Source organism: Falco peregrinus, chromosome 8 (genome assembly GCF_023634155.1).
Source record: "Falco peregrinus isolate bFalPer1 chromosome 8, bFalPer1.pri, whole genome shotgun sequence".
NCBI lineage: Eukaryota > Metazoa > Chordata > Aves > Falconiformes > Falconidae > Falco > Falco peregrinus.
Window position 1 is genome coordinate 47,695,423 of NC_073728.1, and position 16,589 is coordinate 47,712,011.

General features: G+C 41.6%; 1 protein-coding gene across 3 annotated transcripts in view; it reads right to left on the bottom strand.

Annotated features, from left to right (window-relative positions):
* Nucleotides 1–552: 552 nt before the first annotated feature.
* KCNIP1 (potassium voltage-gated channel interacting protein 1) overlaps nucleotides 553–16,589 on the bottom strand; it is a 436,627-nt gene continuing 420,590 nt past the window's right edge. For all 3 annotated transcript variants that reach the window (XM_027779704.2, XM_027779705.2, XM_013295227.3), the window contains exons 3-8: nucleotides 9,900–9,969; nucleotides 7,019–7,089; nucleotides 4,784–4,891; nucleotides 3,716–3,820; nucleotides 3,080–3,142; nucleotides 553–833 (exon numbers count right to left, since the gene is read on the bottom strand). In XM_027779704.2, coding sequence (XP_027635505.1) covers nucleotides 786–833; nucleotides 3,080–3,142; nucleotides 3,716–3,820; nucleotides 4,784–4,891; nucleotides 7,019–7,089; nucleotides 9,900–9,969 — 465 coding nt within the window. In that variant the 3' untranslated portion in view covers nucleotides 553–785. The remainder of the gene's footprint in view (nucleotides 834–3,079; nucleotides 3,143–3,715; nucleotides 3,821–4,783; nucleotides 4,892–7,018; nucleotides 7,090–9,899; nucleotides 9,970–16,589) is intronic.

The window sequence follows — 16,589 nt, forward strand, 5'->3', positions numbered from 1 at the left end:
ACTGAACAGGATTTGTTCTGTAGTTTAATATTTATATGTGCAACATGTTTTGCTCCTTTCTGTCTCACCCTGGCATGAAGATCCTCTGGTTAACGTGTTCAGGAAAAACTCCACCAAACTCAGCGTGGCGGCAGCACCAGTGCATGCGAGAGGAGAAGCAGGATCTCTGCAGAGTCATAGAATCACAGAATGGTTGAGGCTGGAACAGACTTATGAGATCACCTAGTTACAACCACCCTGCCGTGGGGATTTTGGCTACACGGGCTGTCTGCTTAATGTCCTAGGTACATCTCCTGTTATTTTTTTTTTTTTTTTTTTTTTTTTTACAGACAGCCCTGGTAGATTTGCCTTTTGTCAAAGCAGATTAACGGCAATGCATTCATAAAATGTTTTGCCGTATGGTAGTATAGACTGAGCTTTTTACTTGCAATAGATGGCCGAGTAAGCTATCAACACGTGCTATCATATGTAATCAAGCTTGCTAGATTAAAAGCAGGACTTATGCCTAGCAAACAACGCTGTATATTACTCATTGAACTTTGAGCAGCAGTTCTCTCGTCAGGATTTTTTAAAGTATTCACATGCTTCCAAAACGAAACAAAGGTCCACCGACGACTCGTGGGGAGAGGAGGTGGGATCGGCTGCATTCGGTTGCCATTTGGTTGAAGATGTCATACAAAATCCTCGCACACTGAACATGGCTGAATTGTAAAAAGCTTTCACCCAGAAAGGAGATCTTTGTTACACAGAAAGTCTCTGACTCCTCCAGCGCTTGCCAGACATGGTTACATCACGTTCTCAAAGAGCTGTAAGGATCGCATGATATTGTCGTCCTGAAAGCAATGAGAAGATATTTTCATAAAACCAGCATTGACAAGCACAGCTCTAACTTTGTGTGGCACAAGAGGGGCTCTGCACCTGCTACTGCAGGCAACAGCCCTGCTTTCATAATGCTTTTCACCCACGATGAGCAGGAATTGATTCAGTGATCGGGGCCTGATTCAGCAAAGCAGTCTCTTTCTTTGGCGCCTGAGGTGGTTTGAGGCACACAAGCACAGGATCTCCTCACAAGCGTGACATTCAGCGTGGGCTGTGCTTTACTGCAGAAAACCAAACACCAGCATTGAGCTGGTGACTGTACTGAACCCTCAGACTTCAGTACCCAACTGCATTTCATTGATCCTGAATATACAAATATGTACTTAGCCAATACGCTTCAAAAATCCAAACCAAACTGCAGACTTTGAACTGATAAGCAAGCTGCCTTGAAGGACCGCTTGATCCCACAAATACAACCAGCTCAAACCCAAAACACATGCAATCTCAGACCCTTCAGGGTTCCAGATCCAAATGAGAAAGTCGGAGACACACAAGGGAAATCCTGGAACAGTTTCTTATGAATTCTCAAAATTGTACTTTGAGGTAATAACCAGAGTAATATTCAAAAGCATAATGATGATTTCCCCCCGCCCCCCAGGAATTCAGTCATTCCAAGAGTTAGAATAACTGTTTGGCTGTAACATGAAAATTTTAGACACTGAGCAACTTAGAGGAATGCGATGCGACAGAGACCTTATTTTGAGGCTGCATCCATCTATCTCACTTCTAACACAGTTTGGTGGGTACTAGTACAAGGTATCACCTTGCATGAGAAACCAATCACCCTCTCCAAAGCAGTGCTAGGAGTTCACAGCCCATGAGCCATATCCTCAGAAACGGCAGTGGTAAGGACCATAGTGCACTTGGTTTGATTTTCATAAAGAAAAAACCCAAGACACCGTAGCTTTGCAGGGTTTGCTCCCATCTGACAGGGAACCATACATGTCAGTGCATCAGTCTGCACAGCTCCTAGTGCAAGATGTCAACAGAGGGAACCAAACCCAAACCAGGGCAGAGGATTAAATAAACTGTAACAGAAGTAAAGCAAAGCTGCTTCAATAATGAGACAACTAATCATACACATGTATCTAGGCAAATTATGAATGTGAAGAAAAATACACAACACAAATGATCAAATTAAAGACAAGGCCAAAAATAAGCTGAGCAATCAGGAGGGACCAAGAACGAATTAACTGCAAAAAATTAGCCTTGTATTGTGCATCTGCTAACAGGGATCTTGCCACCTCATGTCCTTGACTGAGAAGTAATCTGGGTGTTGCCAGAGCCAGACTTAACACAGAAACAGCGGGAAGCCAGCCCAGCCCTCCACAGCGAGCATCTTCCCATCGCTTGGGTATGGAGGAGTGCAGGGAAGACTTTTTCAGGGTAAGTGAAGTACAGAGGAGGGCTGGTATGCAATTATTAGTACCAACATAAACTTTCTAAAATGTAGAGGTCCTTATCATACTGATTAAATACTAGAGAGATCTCTGAGCAAACATTCACATAGTTAATTACAGTCTAAGCCAACAGACACTTGGCAATTACATGTTAATGCAGATGCTTGGTTTGGTGCCAGTGCTAAAAATACCAGCAAATATTTGTTACAACCAATCTACCATAAGGAATTTGCAAAGAGGCAGCCTATTTCCAAACCAGAAATAAATAAATAAAAATCATTGCTATGACGGACAGCACTTGCTTTTAATGTTTGACCATGAAAACATCAACTGGTTTTATAAGTCAGTGCTGTAATTACAAAACTTTGAGAGACCTTTGGCTCTAGGCAGCTCCAGCAACATGGTACCTGCTCATGATATCCAGGGGCAGCGCACAGAGATAATATCAGCCTCAACCCCCACCCCTCAAAAAAACTCCAACCCAAAAATGAGGATGTTTAAGAGCATTATGGGTGTTCTCTAGAGTTATCTGCTTGTCTATAGAATCAGGTACTTCACTCAGGAAACCAAAAGCACTGCCAACAAAGAGGCCCTCTCCCATGATCAGCCTGAACCTACTTTGCTGTTTCTGTCACAGGCTTCACAGAGCACCACCAGAAACTCAGTCTTGAAGCTGTTATTTTCACAGAGCGAAGGAAACCTGGGATCCTGAGCAGCATCTTGCTGAAGTTTGTTCAAAGGGAAAGCAAACACTGTGGCATGAGCTAGACCTTTCATTGCAGTTATAATTTTGTCCTTACCTCTTGACACGATTCAATAAACTCATCTAAAGTTACAACACCATCTTTGTTTTTATCCATTTTCTGCGAAATAAAACACAAAAAAATTGTTTCCATAGATAACACTGCACTTATATTTTAGTTGATACAACCTGAATAAACCGAGAGCACTTCACAAGCTTAGATTACAGACTAAGTGTCATTGGTTAAGTTTGCCAATTGCTAAGGAGTTCTTTACTTCAGTGTTTGAAGGACTTTTGTTGAGGTCACCTCAAACTATTCCTTCTTTGACATACACAGCAACCTCTGCTCTAATGGCAACATTTATTTATTCACTGCTTCACAAGCCAACGCCCATATTCCTGTCTTTCTTTATGGGCAGTTCAGAGAAGAAATGCAGAGGGGCTGCAACATGGGTAGAGGTTTCAGACCTGCTGGATGTGGCAGCTCTCAATGAAAAAAGTTGGGCTAAGAGACAAATGAGACACCTTTGGAGCCAGGAAATCAGCAGACACTGTAGTGTTAGGCTGAACGGCTGCTAGAGTTTACTTTGGAATATATAGTGGGGCATAGGATTGAACCTGGGGCTAACTTTACAGTAAAGTATATTGGTGCATAGCTCAAGTATTAAGAAAATACACATCAAAAATCAAGTACCTGGAAGAATACTTCTACATGCTGCCTTGGTGCATCTTCCTTGAGCACTGGATACGTGTACTTTCCCATCATATCATAAATTGCCTTTACGATATCCATCATTTCCTGCAGCAGTGGCATGCCAGCACAAACACAAAAGGACAATTAATAGAAATGGTAGCACATTTCTTTCTTTTACTGCCCTTTTCTTTACCCTCCTTCTCCTATTACAAAGCAGCAGAGAGAATGCTGATACATGTGCATGAAGGCATATCATCACACACAAGTTCATCTATAAAAAGCATGTGCTTCTTTCTGGCTGTGCCATGACTTCGCCACAGCCGTGTTGGAGGCTCCTGCAGTGCCCACTCCCCTGCCCTGGCCAGGCAGCACTGTGGGATGTGTGCTGTGACACGGCAGCTGCTGGGGACAGTGCTGGGCTGCAAGTGCCGTGCTCAGCCCTGAGCACTGTGGCACCAACCTTGTCCCACAGCCTCCTCCTGGGCCAGGGACCTTCATGGCAGTCACTGTGAACCCAGCCCTTCTCCACACCTTGCACAAACTGCCACACAACTCCATGACCAGTGGCAGCAACCACAAACCCTCCAGTACGCACAATAGTTTTGAGAAGATAGATGAGGATGTATTTGCAAAATATTCAAGGTTACCATACTCAAAACCAAGGCTTCCCACAAAGGGAACAAGCAATACCAGGTAAGAAGAAAAAAACCAAATGATAATGTAGAATTTGGGAGTGGTGCTGGAGGCGAGCCCATACCATACCTCCCAGTGCAGCCAGAACCCCCTTGAACTTCACTGAGTAGCTATTGCCACCATTCCCTTCACAAAGGTTGTGTTGTTCGTGGCTGTAACTATGATCTTGCTCCTAGCTGAAGCAATCCGTTAAAGGCACTATAACATAGGAAAATATGTCTACAACATCATGCAATATAAGATTGCTGTGCACTTAATGCTCAAGTCCAGTCTGATTTGCATTTAGTTAGCTGCATGTAAAATTAATTGTGCTCTGCAACAGAAACCAGTCAGCTCTCTTCAGAAGTCAACCACATTTGTCAGATACAGCCTTACCTCCTTGTTTATATAGCCATCCTTATTTATGTCATACAGATTAAACGTCCATCTCAGCTTTTCGTGAACAGTTCCCCGCAACAGAATGGACAATGCCATCACAAAATCCTGGTTTGAGGCAGAGAGAAGCATGAATTTTCATAACAGCCTTTTCTAAGTCATTTTCTTTATATAATGCTAGTCAAAAGACTTATCTTGTTAGGATAGAGCATATGGTTATCAATCTCTTCTGACTTCCTTTTCCAAAAATATGTCCTCTCTGACGACTCAATGGATGTAGCATCTGCTAAGATGAATTGAGTACTGTCACACTAATAAACGTGTATGAGGTAACCAGGAAAATCAAAAAAGTCCTCAAGTACTCAACTGCAGCCAGTGTAAAAGCCAAGCTTATGATACGGGTTAGGCAGCTTGGCAAGGCCAGAGGGGCAGGAAGGCCTAACCGGTGCTGCAGCCATAAACTCTACTAGTCCTGAGGTAAGGGTTGTGAAACCAGCATGGGACTAAGAGCAGATCCAGTCCAAGACAGACGTAGATCCTGAAGGCAATAGGAGAGTGGCTGCTCTGGCTCCTCGGACTTGCCAGGAGAAGCGCAGCATGCTCAAGGCCAGAAGCTGGGACACCCATCCAAATCTGTCATATTTTAAACACTGCACAAACATAAGCATAGCAAAACATGTCTGGTTTTTAAGCACTGCCAAGATACTCCAGTGGCCATTCCCCTCCTAGAAATGTTCTGCTACAAGGAAGAGTCACTCGGATTGCCACTGCCTGGTTAAACACAGCTGGACTCTAACTGTGGAAATAGGAGCTGATGCTTTCTTACATCCCCACCTAGGGTGCTGGTGAAGGAGGAAAATCCAGCATTTTTTCTGTGCCCACCTTACAAGAGATGGAGAGATCCCAAACTCCTCAAAACACAGGGAGCTGCAGGTTTTTTTCTCTGGCAAAATCTGTCAGATTTGACCAGATGCAATCCCACCACTAATTACTCAGCCTGGGACACAGCATTTCAATTGTATTTTTTGTTTACAGTAGAGTTCTTGCTTTCTGTAGCTTTGATTTATTGTTTACACTGCATGGTGGCTCAAGCACTGTAAACAGCATTGCCCCAGGGATTTATTAGTGCAGGCAGGGCTTCAAGATAACAGAGCTATACAGTTCCTGACACCTCATCTAATGTACTTAGTCCTTCCTATGCTATCTCCATTAGCTCTGCATGGGGCTGCGCATCACTTCTTAGAAATCTTTGCTCCTTTTTGCCAAGGCTCAGAGGAATTTGAATTTGCTGAACAACACAAAAAATGGGACAGAATGCTTATGTTTGACAGCTGCTAAAGAAACAGGTTTGCCAGAAAGAAAAGCTCAGCACTTTTTTTTTTTTTTTTTTTTTAAATACTTATCTAAGCATTTTCTTTTCTCTCAGTCTGCTTAGGTTTCTGGAAGCCTCTAACTACTGAGTAGCTGCCATATGCAAAACTCCCACTGCAGCCACTGCTACAGACATGCACGTATACATATGATAACAATCCTATTTTACATTTGGTAAATGAAAAAATTGTTCGGTCCATTTGAAATTACCAGAGTACTTGTCCATTTGACAGCAAAGGCAAGACTGCCTATGATTTCTGGTTTTATGATCACAGTAAACTGTCTTCAAAACTATGAAGTTCATCCTCCAGAAGTCTATGACTTAACAAATCCCTTTGCTGCACTCCTAGTTATGTTGTGAGCTTGAAGTATGGCTATGTGTAGCGATAGCCACAGGCCTTTTAGTTAAAGGGTGGATTTAGTTAGTCTCCATTGGACACCAAGTATCCAAGATGCTTGTTCAATATATCAAATAAGCTTAACCCCCCCCTATTCCAGGAACATACATGTATAACAACTTAATCATGCAATACATGACTGCAGAAGACACAAGATGGCTTTCCTTTGGCATCCAAATTATCTGTGCCACTTATCTCTTTTTATATGGGACTGTCCTTGACCACTCGTCTCTGCTACGTAATCTTTCTCGCTGTGATACTAACATGATCTATATGTTTCTGTAGTGAAAGAAAATATGTAACTCCATCTGCATGAACTAAAGTGAAATACACTTTAAATTATCAACTAATTCTAGACTGAAACCTCTGGCCCATAATCCAGCAAGTCCTTACAATGAAGGATGGATGGAAAAGCTTAAAACCCACAAAACTGAGAAAGGGGCAAATAAGGATGCAAAACAATTACCTCAAACTTCACTGAGCCATTTTGTGCAGTGTCAAATGCGTTAAAGAGATAATGTGCATACATGCTAGCATCTGAAAAACACAAAGTGCACTGATTGGTACAACAGTTCATTTTACACTAATGGCTCTAAACAACATTCATGAGCTTATTTTCCTTTTGTACAAAACCCAGCCTTGTAGCATTGCCAGATATTCTACGAACTAGTAAATGTTAACATTGACTTGCATAATCCCCACGCCCTCCCTTATAACAGCCTTGAAATGTAAAAGCTTTTATTACAGTAGAAATGATTTGGATTATGGGGCTGTACTTGAAAGAACGAGCAAACCAAAAAAACCCACCCAAGAGTGCCTCTGGGGCAAACGGAGTATTAGCTCTGGTGGGAAATGCAGCAAAAGCACCAGAGAGGGATTGCAGCATGTGTGCTTCCCTCCTCTACCTTTTTGCTTTGTGTGGGATATGGCAGAGATCCTCAGGGACCTCCCAACTTCAGAAGGGTCTAGTCCCAGTAACTTGAGTTTGGCCCATGACTGTTAAAGAGCAATGTCTTCAGAGGCATATTTTTTGAATCAAACTGCTGGTTTTAGAAAATCTTTTCTATTGACCGCAGTTTCTACGGCCACATGAAGGATGGCTGTTCACTGGGAAGAGCAGTAACGGTATGCAGAAGAAAATCAAATAGGTGTTTGACCTTAAGACCTTCACTGGCCTGTTCTCTGCTCTGCAGGCAACTCACATTGCTCTTTGTATTACTAAAGCCCAACTTTTCAAGATGGAAGCAACTGACATTATTTTCCCTCAATTATTCGTTGATATTCCAGCAACCACACATTTTTTTGGTCTCTTCTATTCTTTGCCTCTAACACAAAGCATTGGTCAAGCCTGAGTCTTCATACTCAGCACATGGGTATTGAGGGGAAGCCTGGTGCCCTGGGCTATGCAGGCAGTCAGGTGGAATGATCCAGCATCTCTTTACTCTGGTCTCTAGGAAATGGTGAAAAATTTTCTCATAATTCAAATACAGAAAAGTCTAACTCCACAGAAAAATCAAATACTTAAGTTACTGTCATCCATAAGGACAGCATATGCTGGGCTGTAGGAAAAAATAATTGTCTACTACATTTTTAAGAAAAGGATTCTGAAATAAAACAGCTCCAGAAGAAAACCACAGAATTACTTACGGGAGAGTCCTACTCAAAGCTTCTATTAAGCTAAACAAACAACAAACTAAACATACTAAATTAGAGGTATGATGTACATTAAGAAATACTACATCACTAGTATCATTTGATGACAGATTAAAAAAAAAATGAAATCATGTCAAGGTTAGGAGTCCTATGTAAAAAAAATATCACAAGCCTGGGATGACAGTGCACAAAGTTTTTATAATTCAGAGCTACTTTACTACCTCTGGGATGTACAAGTTTATCTGTACAGAGAGCCATAAAAGTGAAAAAATCTCTGAGGAATCTGAACTCTCACATTTATGATGCTAATGTTCTACAAACAGTTTGGAAACCAAGTGAAAGAAAACAGTGTAAAATACGAAATAACATCTGCTGTTAAACTGATTTATTATTAAGCACGGTTTTACTACCATCATCATTAACCAAGGGAGAATCACATTTTAAGGGAATGAGACACACAAAAAAGGCAAGTATTTGTCAGCCTTAGTAGAGGGGAAAAAAGTTATTTATCCATGAAAAGAAGTTTCTGTGCCTGGTTGTTTTTCATACATGGGAAGGAAGGAGTCATGTGAGGTGTGTCACTTAAACAAGCTAGTTGGGGTAAATAGTTTCTTGGACTTACTGGAACTTAGGTTGAAAATACAAAACACATCCAGAAACACGTTAAGATTATAAAAGCTGAAATTTTTGCATCTTTGTTAAAAAAAATTGATTAGTTGCTTTTTATAACAAAACCAAAAGCAACCACAATAGGAAATCAAGTCCATATTGAAAGTTAATGTAAACTTTTTATAGGTGCACAGTTTTGAGATCACATGCATTGTAAAACATAACCATACCGTGTTTTATCTTGACGTTTAGTTGAAAACCCACTTGTTAATGACTTAAAGTAAACGCACACATACACTCTTGCAGAAACATCAGTCACCATTTCACAATCAGTGCTGCTCTGCAGAGTGGAACATATCTAGGAAAGCCTTGCACACTGAATCTTTTACTAAAAAGCCACTTAAAACCATGGCTCATTTCTTTCAATTTGAGAACAGTATCCCATTAGGATCATACTGACTTCGAAGAGCATAATTCTTGATGTGTTTAAAAGGCAAGAACATACCTTATTTGAGAAGTTTAATACAATATTTTAATATTCCAATACGTGACATGACCCTGCCTAAGTCACACAAACACCAAAAATTACCTTTTCAGGTAGCTAGGAGTTCAGACATCAACTAAGAACTGCTTTAAGAATTTTAGGGAGGTTTTGATTAATTTGCAGGCAAAAAATGAGGTCTGGGACTCTTCTGAGCTAGATACTACATGCACAGCAGTCCAAGCAGGGAAGCAAGACACACTGAAGGGAAATGATTTAGCTTTCTGCCATCCAGAAAGTCAGGATAACCCCCCCCCCCCCCCCCCTAAATCCCATTTCTATTTTGGACTTGGGGAATAAAAAGCTGACAGCTAGGGACAACATTTAATGTGGGTTTGTCAGTATTCTTGTGACATAACTATTCAAAGGTCCTAACTTAATTTTATTACCTTGATGTTTGTGTTTCTGTTTAAGATCCTGCAAAGCTTAAGCTCAATTCACATTTCTTACACAGATTATCTGAAGTAGTTTTGCAGCCAGCTAGCAGTAATGGATGTTAAGGCATGCTTCAGTAAACCTGCCAGACACAAAGTACTCTGCTTACCTCCATGAGGAAAAAACTGTGCATAGATCTGTTTGAATGTTTCTTCATTAACAACCCCACTAGGACATTCCTGTTAGAAAACCAAAAAAGAAAGAAAGAAAGAAAGAAAAAAAAGTAAAAACACAGCTCTGTAAAGGTTCATTTGCAAAACTCTACAAGCCCGAAGAGAACAATTAAACAAATCACATTCCTGTTCTCACAGTGCTCTGGATGCATAGGCTATGCAGCTGAAGAAATTAAAATAATTCAGACTGCAGTTTCATCTTAAGCATCTCATAGACTTGGTTCACCATTATTGACATTTCTAATAGTGTTTTCAGCAGTGTTTGATCACTGTTTTATAGGATGGCCTAGAAAGGCAGCTCATGCCTTCTGTCATATGAAGCTTTCATCTAATAATTACAAATAATGTCAGTGCCAGCTAACACTTCCCTGTCCGATGCCTCCACAGATACAAATACGTTAACTCTCAGCAGAAGACTGTAGCCAGATACCTGTCACCAGCTCCATGGAAGCTAATGGCACATACTATACCAGTAAGCCGTTACAAACAAGCATTAGTTTTAGGCTGAAAACTATTAGATCATTTTTAACCTGTTTATCTTCTTAGTCTTCCATACACTTCTACGAAACCAGACTGTGCCCATGCAAATTTTCTATAGCTGGCAGCCTGTGGGGTTATTTTATTTTTAAGCTCTGGTACTGGAATGTAAGGAATTTCGCTTTTGGTTGCTTCAGATAAGGGCAAACAATTAGGAGGACGGAGGCAGATTTTGTGCCCTGAACTTCCTGCCCTAGTAACTAACTAGCTCCATGGGGTGGCATTCAGGGAGGGAAAAGGGGATCTCTGCCTGGAGGGCTTCGCTACAGCTGAGCAAAATCCAAGCTGCTATGGTATTCTGGGATAGAAGGTGCTCCCTGGGCACATTTGCAGAGTCTAGACAGCACCCATGAAGAGGGAGACCTGACAGGTATGAGGAGCTGGGCCCCCAGGGGCTTTATACCCTGGTAAGTGATACCTGGACTGATGCCCTCAGATCTTACCCAGCAGGATGCAGGGCCACAGGCAATGGAAGAGATGGGTGAAAAGCAGCACAAGAATTGTCTGTCTTGTGAGTCCTGTTTCCTTACTTTCAACTCTTTTTTTCCCCCATCTTAAACTACTTGGGCAATTCAAGTAAAGTTCAAGAGCAAATTTAGCTTGGCTATGGTGCTTTACCAGTCTCCCCACCAGCTCAGTGCTGTTATAACATGTGTTTGAGTATCACAGCGAGCCTCAGGCACTGCTACCTGACTACATGCAGGTTTCAGTTATATAAAATATTCCCCAGTTGATGACACTCTTCCTCACAGATTTGCCTATTAACCAATTTTGAAAATGAAACCAGAGCAAACCAATAAAATAACCATGGCACTGATCCTTATTCACAGAGCACAGAATCATAGCCACAGAGAAGCCAGCTTTCTCCCACTTTCAGGAATTACCATCTGGCAGAGACACCACAGGTCTGTCCTCCGCTGCAAGCGTTTGACTCCATTCACAGCAATGTAAATTCCTCAGCGCCAGCTGAGGCAGTGTGTCACACGGAGGGAAAAGGGAGCAAGAACACTGTCACTCCTGGTAAAAGATGCTGAAGATGGATTATCTCGAGTTGGCTAACACAGTGTCTTACAAAACTGGTGCATATATCTTGGTTTGATGCTTACAATTAAGCTGAATGCCAGATTTGGGATCAAGAAAGTTGATCAGTTACTGGCAGTATACTCTCTTCATGCAGTCCACTTTCTGTGTCACACTGACTGCTGTCTCATCTTAATACATGTCCTTCTGCAAGGAGTTTCACAGGTCTATAGCCCTTTGCACAAGGAATCACCAGCTTTCAATTTTTGGAACCTGACTCCTACCACCTTGCCTGATAGCCCTGAATTCCTGTAATAGAACGAGCAAGCAATTGATCCCAAGGCTTTTTCTACCTGCTACTTGTGATTCTGTGGATCTTTCCTTCGTTATCTCTTTTCCAGGATGAAGCATCCCACCCTGAAAAGCACAGAAGGAACCAAGCATCCTTTGACTGTTGCTTCTCTGCATCTCCTAACCTCTCTATAACTCTGTGCTTGGTCTGGATTTCATTAAAGAGCAGTCTCGGGAGTGCGTATGGTGGCCCTGGTCAAGTTTGCAAAACAGGGCAGGCACCAGTACTGCTATAATTACTCACTGCTGGCAGCCTGGAGCTTCCATAGACACATACACACATTGCATGTTACACTCTGCTCTGCAGATCCAAGACAGACAAATGCTTATTCTGGTAGCATTACAGGTTGTTGAATTTGAGATGAGTAAACTTGGGAAGTCTAAGAAAATCCCTTTGAACTGGTGACACAAAAAGCTGGAGGAAGATTCAAGTCTATGCCTTATTTATTGATGAGTTCTTTAGGTACCTTTTAAGAACAAAAAGGACTTTGACAGGAAATTCTTCCACTATGACAAGCCTATAAAGGAAAAAAGGCATTTTTTTCCAAGCCTCTAATCTGCCAGCATCACCCACTGCTTATGTGCATTCACTAAACCATGGAACAGGACAGAACTAACAAGAGAAATCACTTTATCCTGTGCAAGTCATGGAAGGAGAGCAAGGAGGGGTACCTCAGGTGACAATGAGGTAGTTCCTTAATCACATACCTGTTTGCTATTGAAATTAGAGTGATTAGATCTAAGTTCATTGCTCCAATGCAGAAGAAATCCTGCTGTCTTCTACCCACCATCTGGGTAGAAAAACCATCAGCGATTTGGGAGAGATTTGAGCTAACTAAAGGATAATTTATTCCTTGAAAAGCCCTGCAGTTATCTTGTAGTCTGTGTCTTCATGTCCTGACAACTGCTGTTCCACTGGTCATGTTTAATAAAACCTAAATCTGGCACTGTGGTCTTGACCTCTCTGCAGCTGCCCCTTCTCCAGTGTCAGGATTCAAGGACTGTTCCACAGCGAGGGGATAAACAGACTAACTAGGGTACCCAAAGCCAGCAGCTGCAGAACCAGATCTTGTTTTTTCATTTATAGACAGAACTAACAAAACTTTCTAATTCTGTACAGCAAAATTCCTAGTTAGAGGAGTATCCTCAAAATGTTCCAAAGCTCCTCATAAAACAGCCATTGCCTGGTTTCTTTGTCATGAGAAAAGTGGTTACTTTTTCATCTGTCCATGCCACTTCCAATAAGCTAGAAATCACTAAAAGACGAATAATTGTTAGAAGGTAACAGCTACCATAGAAGTATTCTCCCAAAGTTCATGTTTCCTAAAGCCTGTATTTTGATGTACATTAAATAAATAAACTGATTACATTAAATAAATAATCTGATCTTTATTTATGGTATCTTTTAATTACAGGTCAGACCAAGAACCTTATCAACAGCCAATTTTGGGTAGAGATTTTCTCCTTGGTCACTGCAGCGCTACTGTTCCAAGATCCACACTGGGCCTTTGCAGAACTTCAAATTGTCATTCTTTTTAAAACTAAACCTAGCAGAGCACACCATCCTTTCCAGCATAGAGCTACTGGACAAGCACACTAAGTGCAGACGTATTTCTTTCTCTCATCTTGATAAATACAACCATTATATTCACTAAGAACCATCACTACACATGCTTAAAGATAGATTATGAATGTAGGGACTGATCATTATTTTCTCTATACTTTCCACAGTCGCAGAGTCCCTTGTGTCTCTTCTATGCTATATTAATAGCCTGTGTTTATTAAGAGCTCCAGCCCACCTCTAGCAACCCTGAGAATGAAGAGTAAGTCTGCAAAGGGCAGGCTGCTGCAGCACACAGTCTCCTCAGAAAGGCATGGTCTCCTGTAGCCGTTTTGGCCATTGTGCCTGATTAAATTTCCTGAATTTCCACATGATCCTTATTGCTTCTGATGCTCCATCTGGAAGCCAAATGAAAGCTTGCATCAAACCTCCAGGAGTGCTGGGGAGAGGCAGTGCCGACATTGATCAGCCTGTTTGGCTTTCCATAACTGGATTGGTTTCAGCCACATATGCTACTATCAATTCATTTGCACTTAATTGATCACAGTTTTGTTTTTACAAGAGCCAAATAATGCTCAAGAGGCCTCATTAGTGCTATAGTACTACTTAATTCAGCTGACTCAAAAGAAATCTCTCTTGTGGAAAGGAGCAGGTAAGCTTAGCATCAGTTTAAATTCCACTGAAGATAACAAAAGGTTTACTCATTCAAGAAAAATTTCTTGGCAGTATGAAAAAGCACTGCCCTTCACCATAACATGTGTAAGGCCTTCCTTCAGTGGTAGGGGGCTAGATTTCAGGCAATCACCTCATTTCTTTGACTTACAAATTCTTTTAAAATGTCTAACAAGAACAGTAAACATTTTTTGTATTGTCATGCACAGAAACAACCCCTTATTTTCAGAAAGTTAACTATAGAGTGTTGACACTGACCCCACGAGTCATGCATTTGAATGTGCCCTCTCAGACTTCTTTTAAAATACTAAACCATAAAAAAGCTGAATCCACATTAAAAAACCAAAAACCAAAACAAAAAACCAACAAAAAACCTCCAACCAAAAAGAAGGCAAGCAGAAGTTGCACTTGCTGGGCTTTCTTCTGCTGGTATTAGAAATTAACTTCATAGATTGCTTTCAAAGATGTGTAATGCGGACAAGCAGGGATCAGGAGGGGAACTGAAGTGGAGCTAAACAAAAGCTGCCTATCAGACTGTTCTCAGCTAACTTGGCCATAACATGAAAAGGAGTACTGTGGGGAGGTCACATTTTGCTAAACTAGAGGTATTAAGTTAGCTGACTACAGACAAACTAACGTATTCTCCTTCAGGATGCACAATCCAGATTTGCATCTCTAAGCACTCATGCATCCCATGGATTTTGTTGCCCTCACTATATTCTCCCAATTTGGAGATATTTTGGGGATTATTAAAAGTATCAAAACATTTCTACCTTGCTTGTACTGCTTGCTTTAATGTCCAAAACACATGAGTTGTTACAGATTATTGCATCTCATACTACACTCCATTACAGATCTGCTAGAGTATTCACATTAAAGTAAGATATGTCTCCAACAGCCCCTCAGTTATTTGGGTTGCGCCTGTTTTCTGATTTAGTATTAGAAAATTATCCCTTGCAGCTAACAACCATTTCCCTAAGAACACAGACCCCCCCTTGAATGGAGAAAAAAATCCTATAAAAATCCCAATCCTTTTAAATCTATGTACTCAACTCTAAAGAATATACATCACTAGAAACATGGTCTAAATGGGAACTATTGAATTACTGAGCTCAAGCTTCTGTCACTGCTGGTCATTTCATTAGCCATCAATTTATCAATTTTCATCTTAGAAATAGTTTCTTGTTCTCCTCCCTCCCATTCCATAACTGTTCCCTGAACTTTACTCCTTTGGGGAGTGGAAACTTTCTTCTAATTCCAGCCTGTGCCTATTCATGGCCATTTTGTTCCTGTGCCAATATTGCCTTTTAGCTCAAACAGTTCTCTCTCCTGATGTATTTATAGACAGGAGGGTTCACATTTTATTGTGTTAAGTTAAACCAAAGCAAGATCCACCAAAGGTTCTTCTGGTCTGTGCTGTCTCTGTTACCTTGCTTTTGCAGAACCACAGCCAAAAGAATCACAAAGCAATTGCTTTACGTTATTCTGGCTCCAGTCTGACAGCAGCTAACTCCAAGGTGCAAACCAGAATATTCCCCATAATGAAGAATGAAACCCGGGACAGGGAGAACTGATAGACAGAAGTGAACTTTTGGTTCTAGCATCAAGAGATGTTGGCAGACAGCACCCCTTCACAACTGGAAAAGAAAGCTGAAGGCAAAGAGGGAGGGGACATTTGGCCAGGCAGCAAGGGACACTTCCCTGGTTAGCGTGCTCTGCTTTTCTGGAGCTACAAAGGGTCTGAATTTAGTGGAAGCCTCCATCAGTCTGGTGCAGAAACACCAGACCTGACCAGTGACACACTGGGAAGAGACTCAGGAGTTTGGGGGGAGTGGGACAACAGATTTTGGAGATGAAGAAAGAACAGGAATAAGTAGTACTGAATATTAGGACCCTGGTCAGCCAGGACACCAGTCCAGAGGCTGCCCCAGGCTGTGTTGAACTGCCTTAGGCCAAACACCATCCACAGTGGAGAACCTGGAACCCCCAGTGCCTGTGAGTGCAGCCAGGCTGAGCGGGGCCTCGTTCTCTCCGTGTCCATTGCAAGTGCCTGTAAATTGCTCTGTGATTATCCAGGTGCTGCCTTATGATTAAACAGGACCTGTGCAATCTGGCTTGTACTTACTGTTTGCTCTCAGTGAAAAAGGAGAATGACTATTCCCACGGGGATTTTGAATCTCCAGATGGCACTGTAACATCATCCCAAAAAGCAGACGGTTCGGTACAATAGCGAACATGGTAACAGCTGAGTCAGTTTGCCGGCTGTGCATAATTACTCATCCCATTGAAACCATGATTTACAAGCTACAAATGCTAAAGCTGCCCTTTCATTTCAGTTTAAACCTTAGATATTAAACCTTCATGCATATTGTGTGCATAGCAGCTGGAGAAAAACAGATTGCTTTGTCTTAACAACCTGATACAAAACAAGATCTTGCCAGCACTGCCAATTAATACCGAGAACTTCAGTGAGATCTTAGGAAAG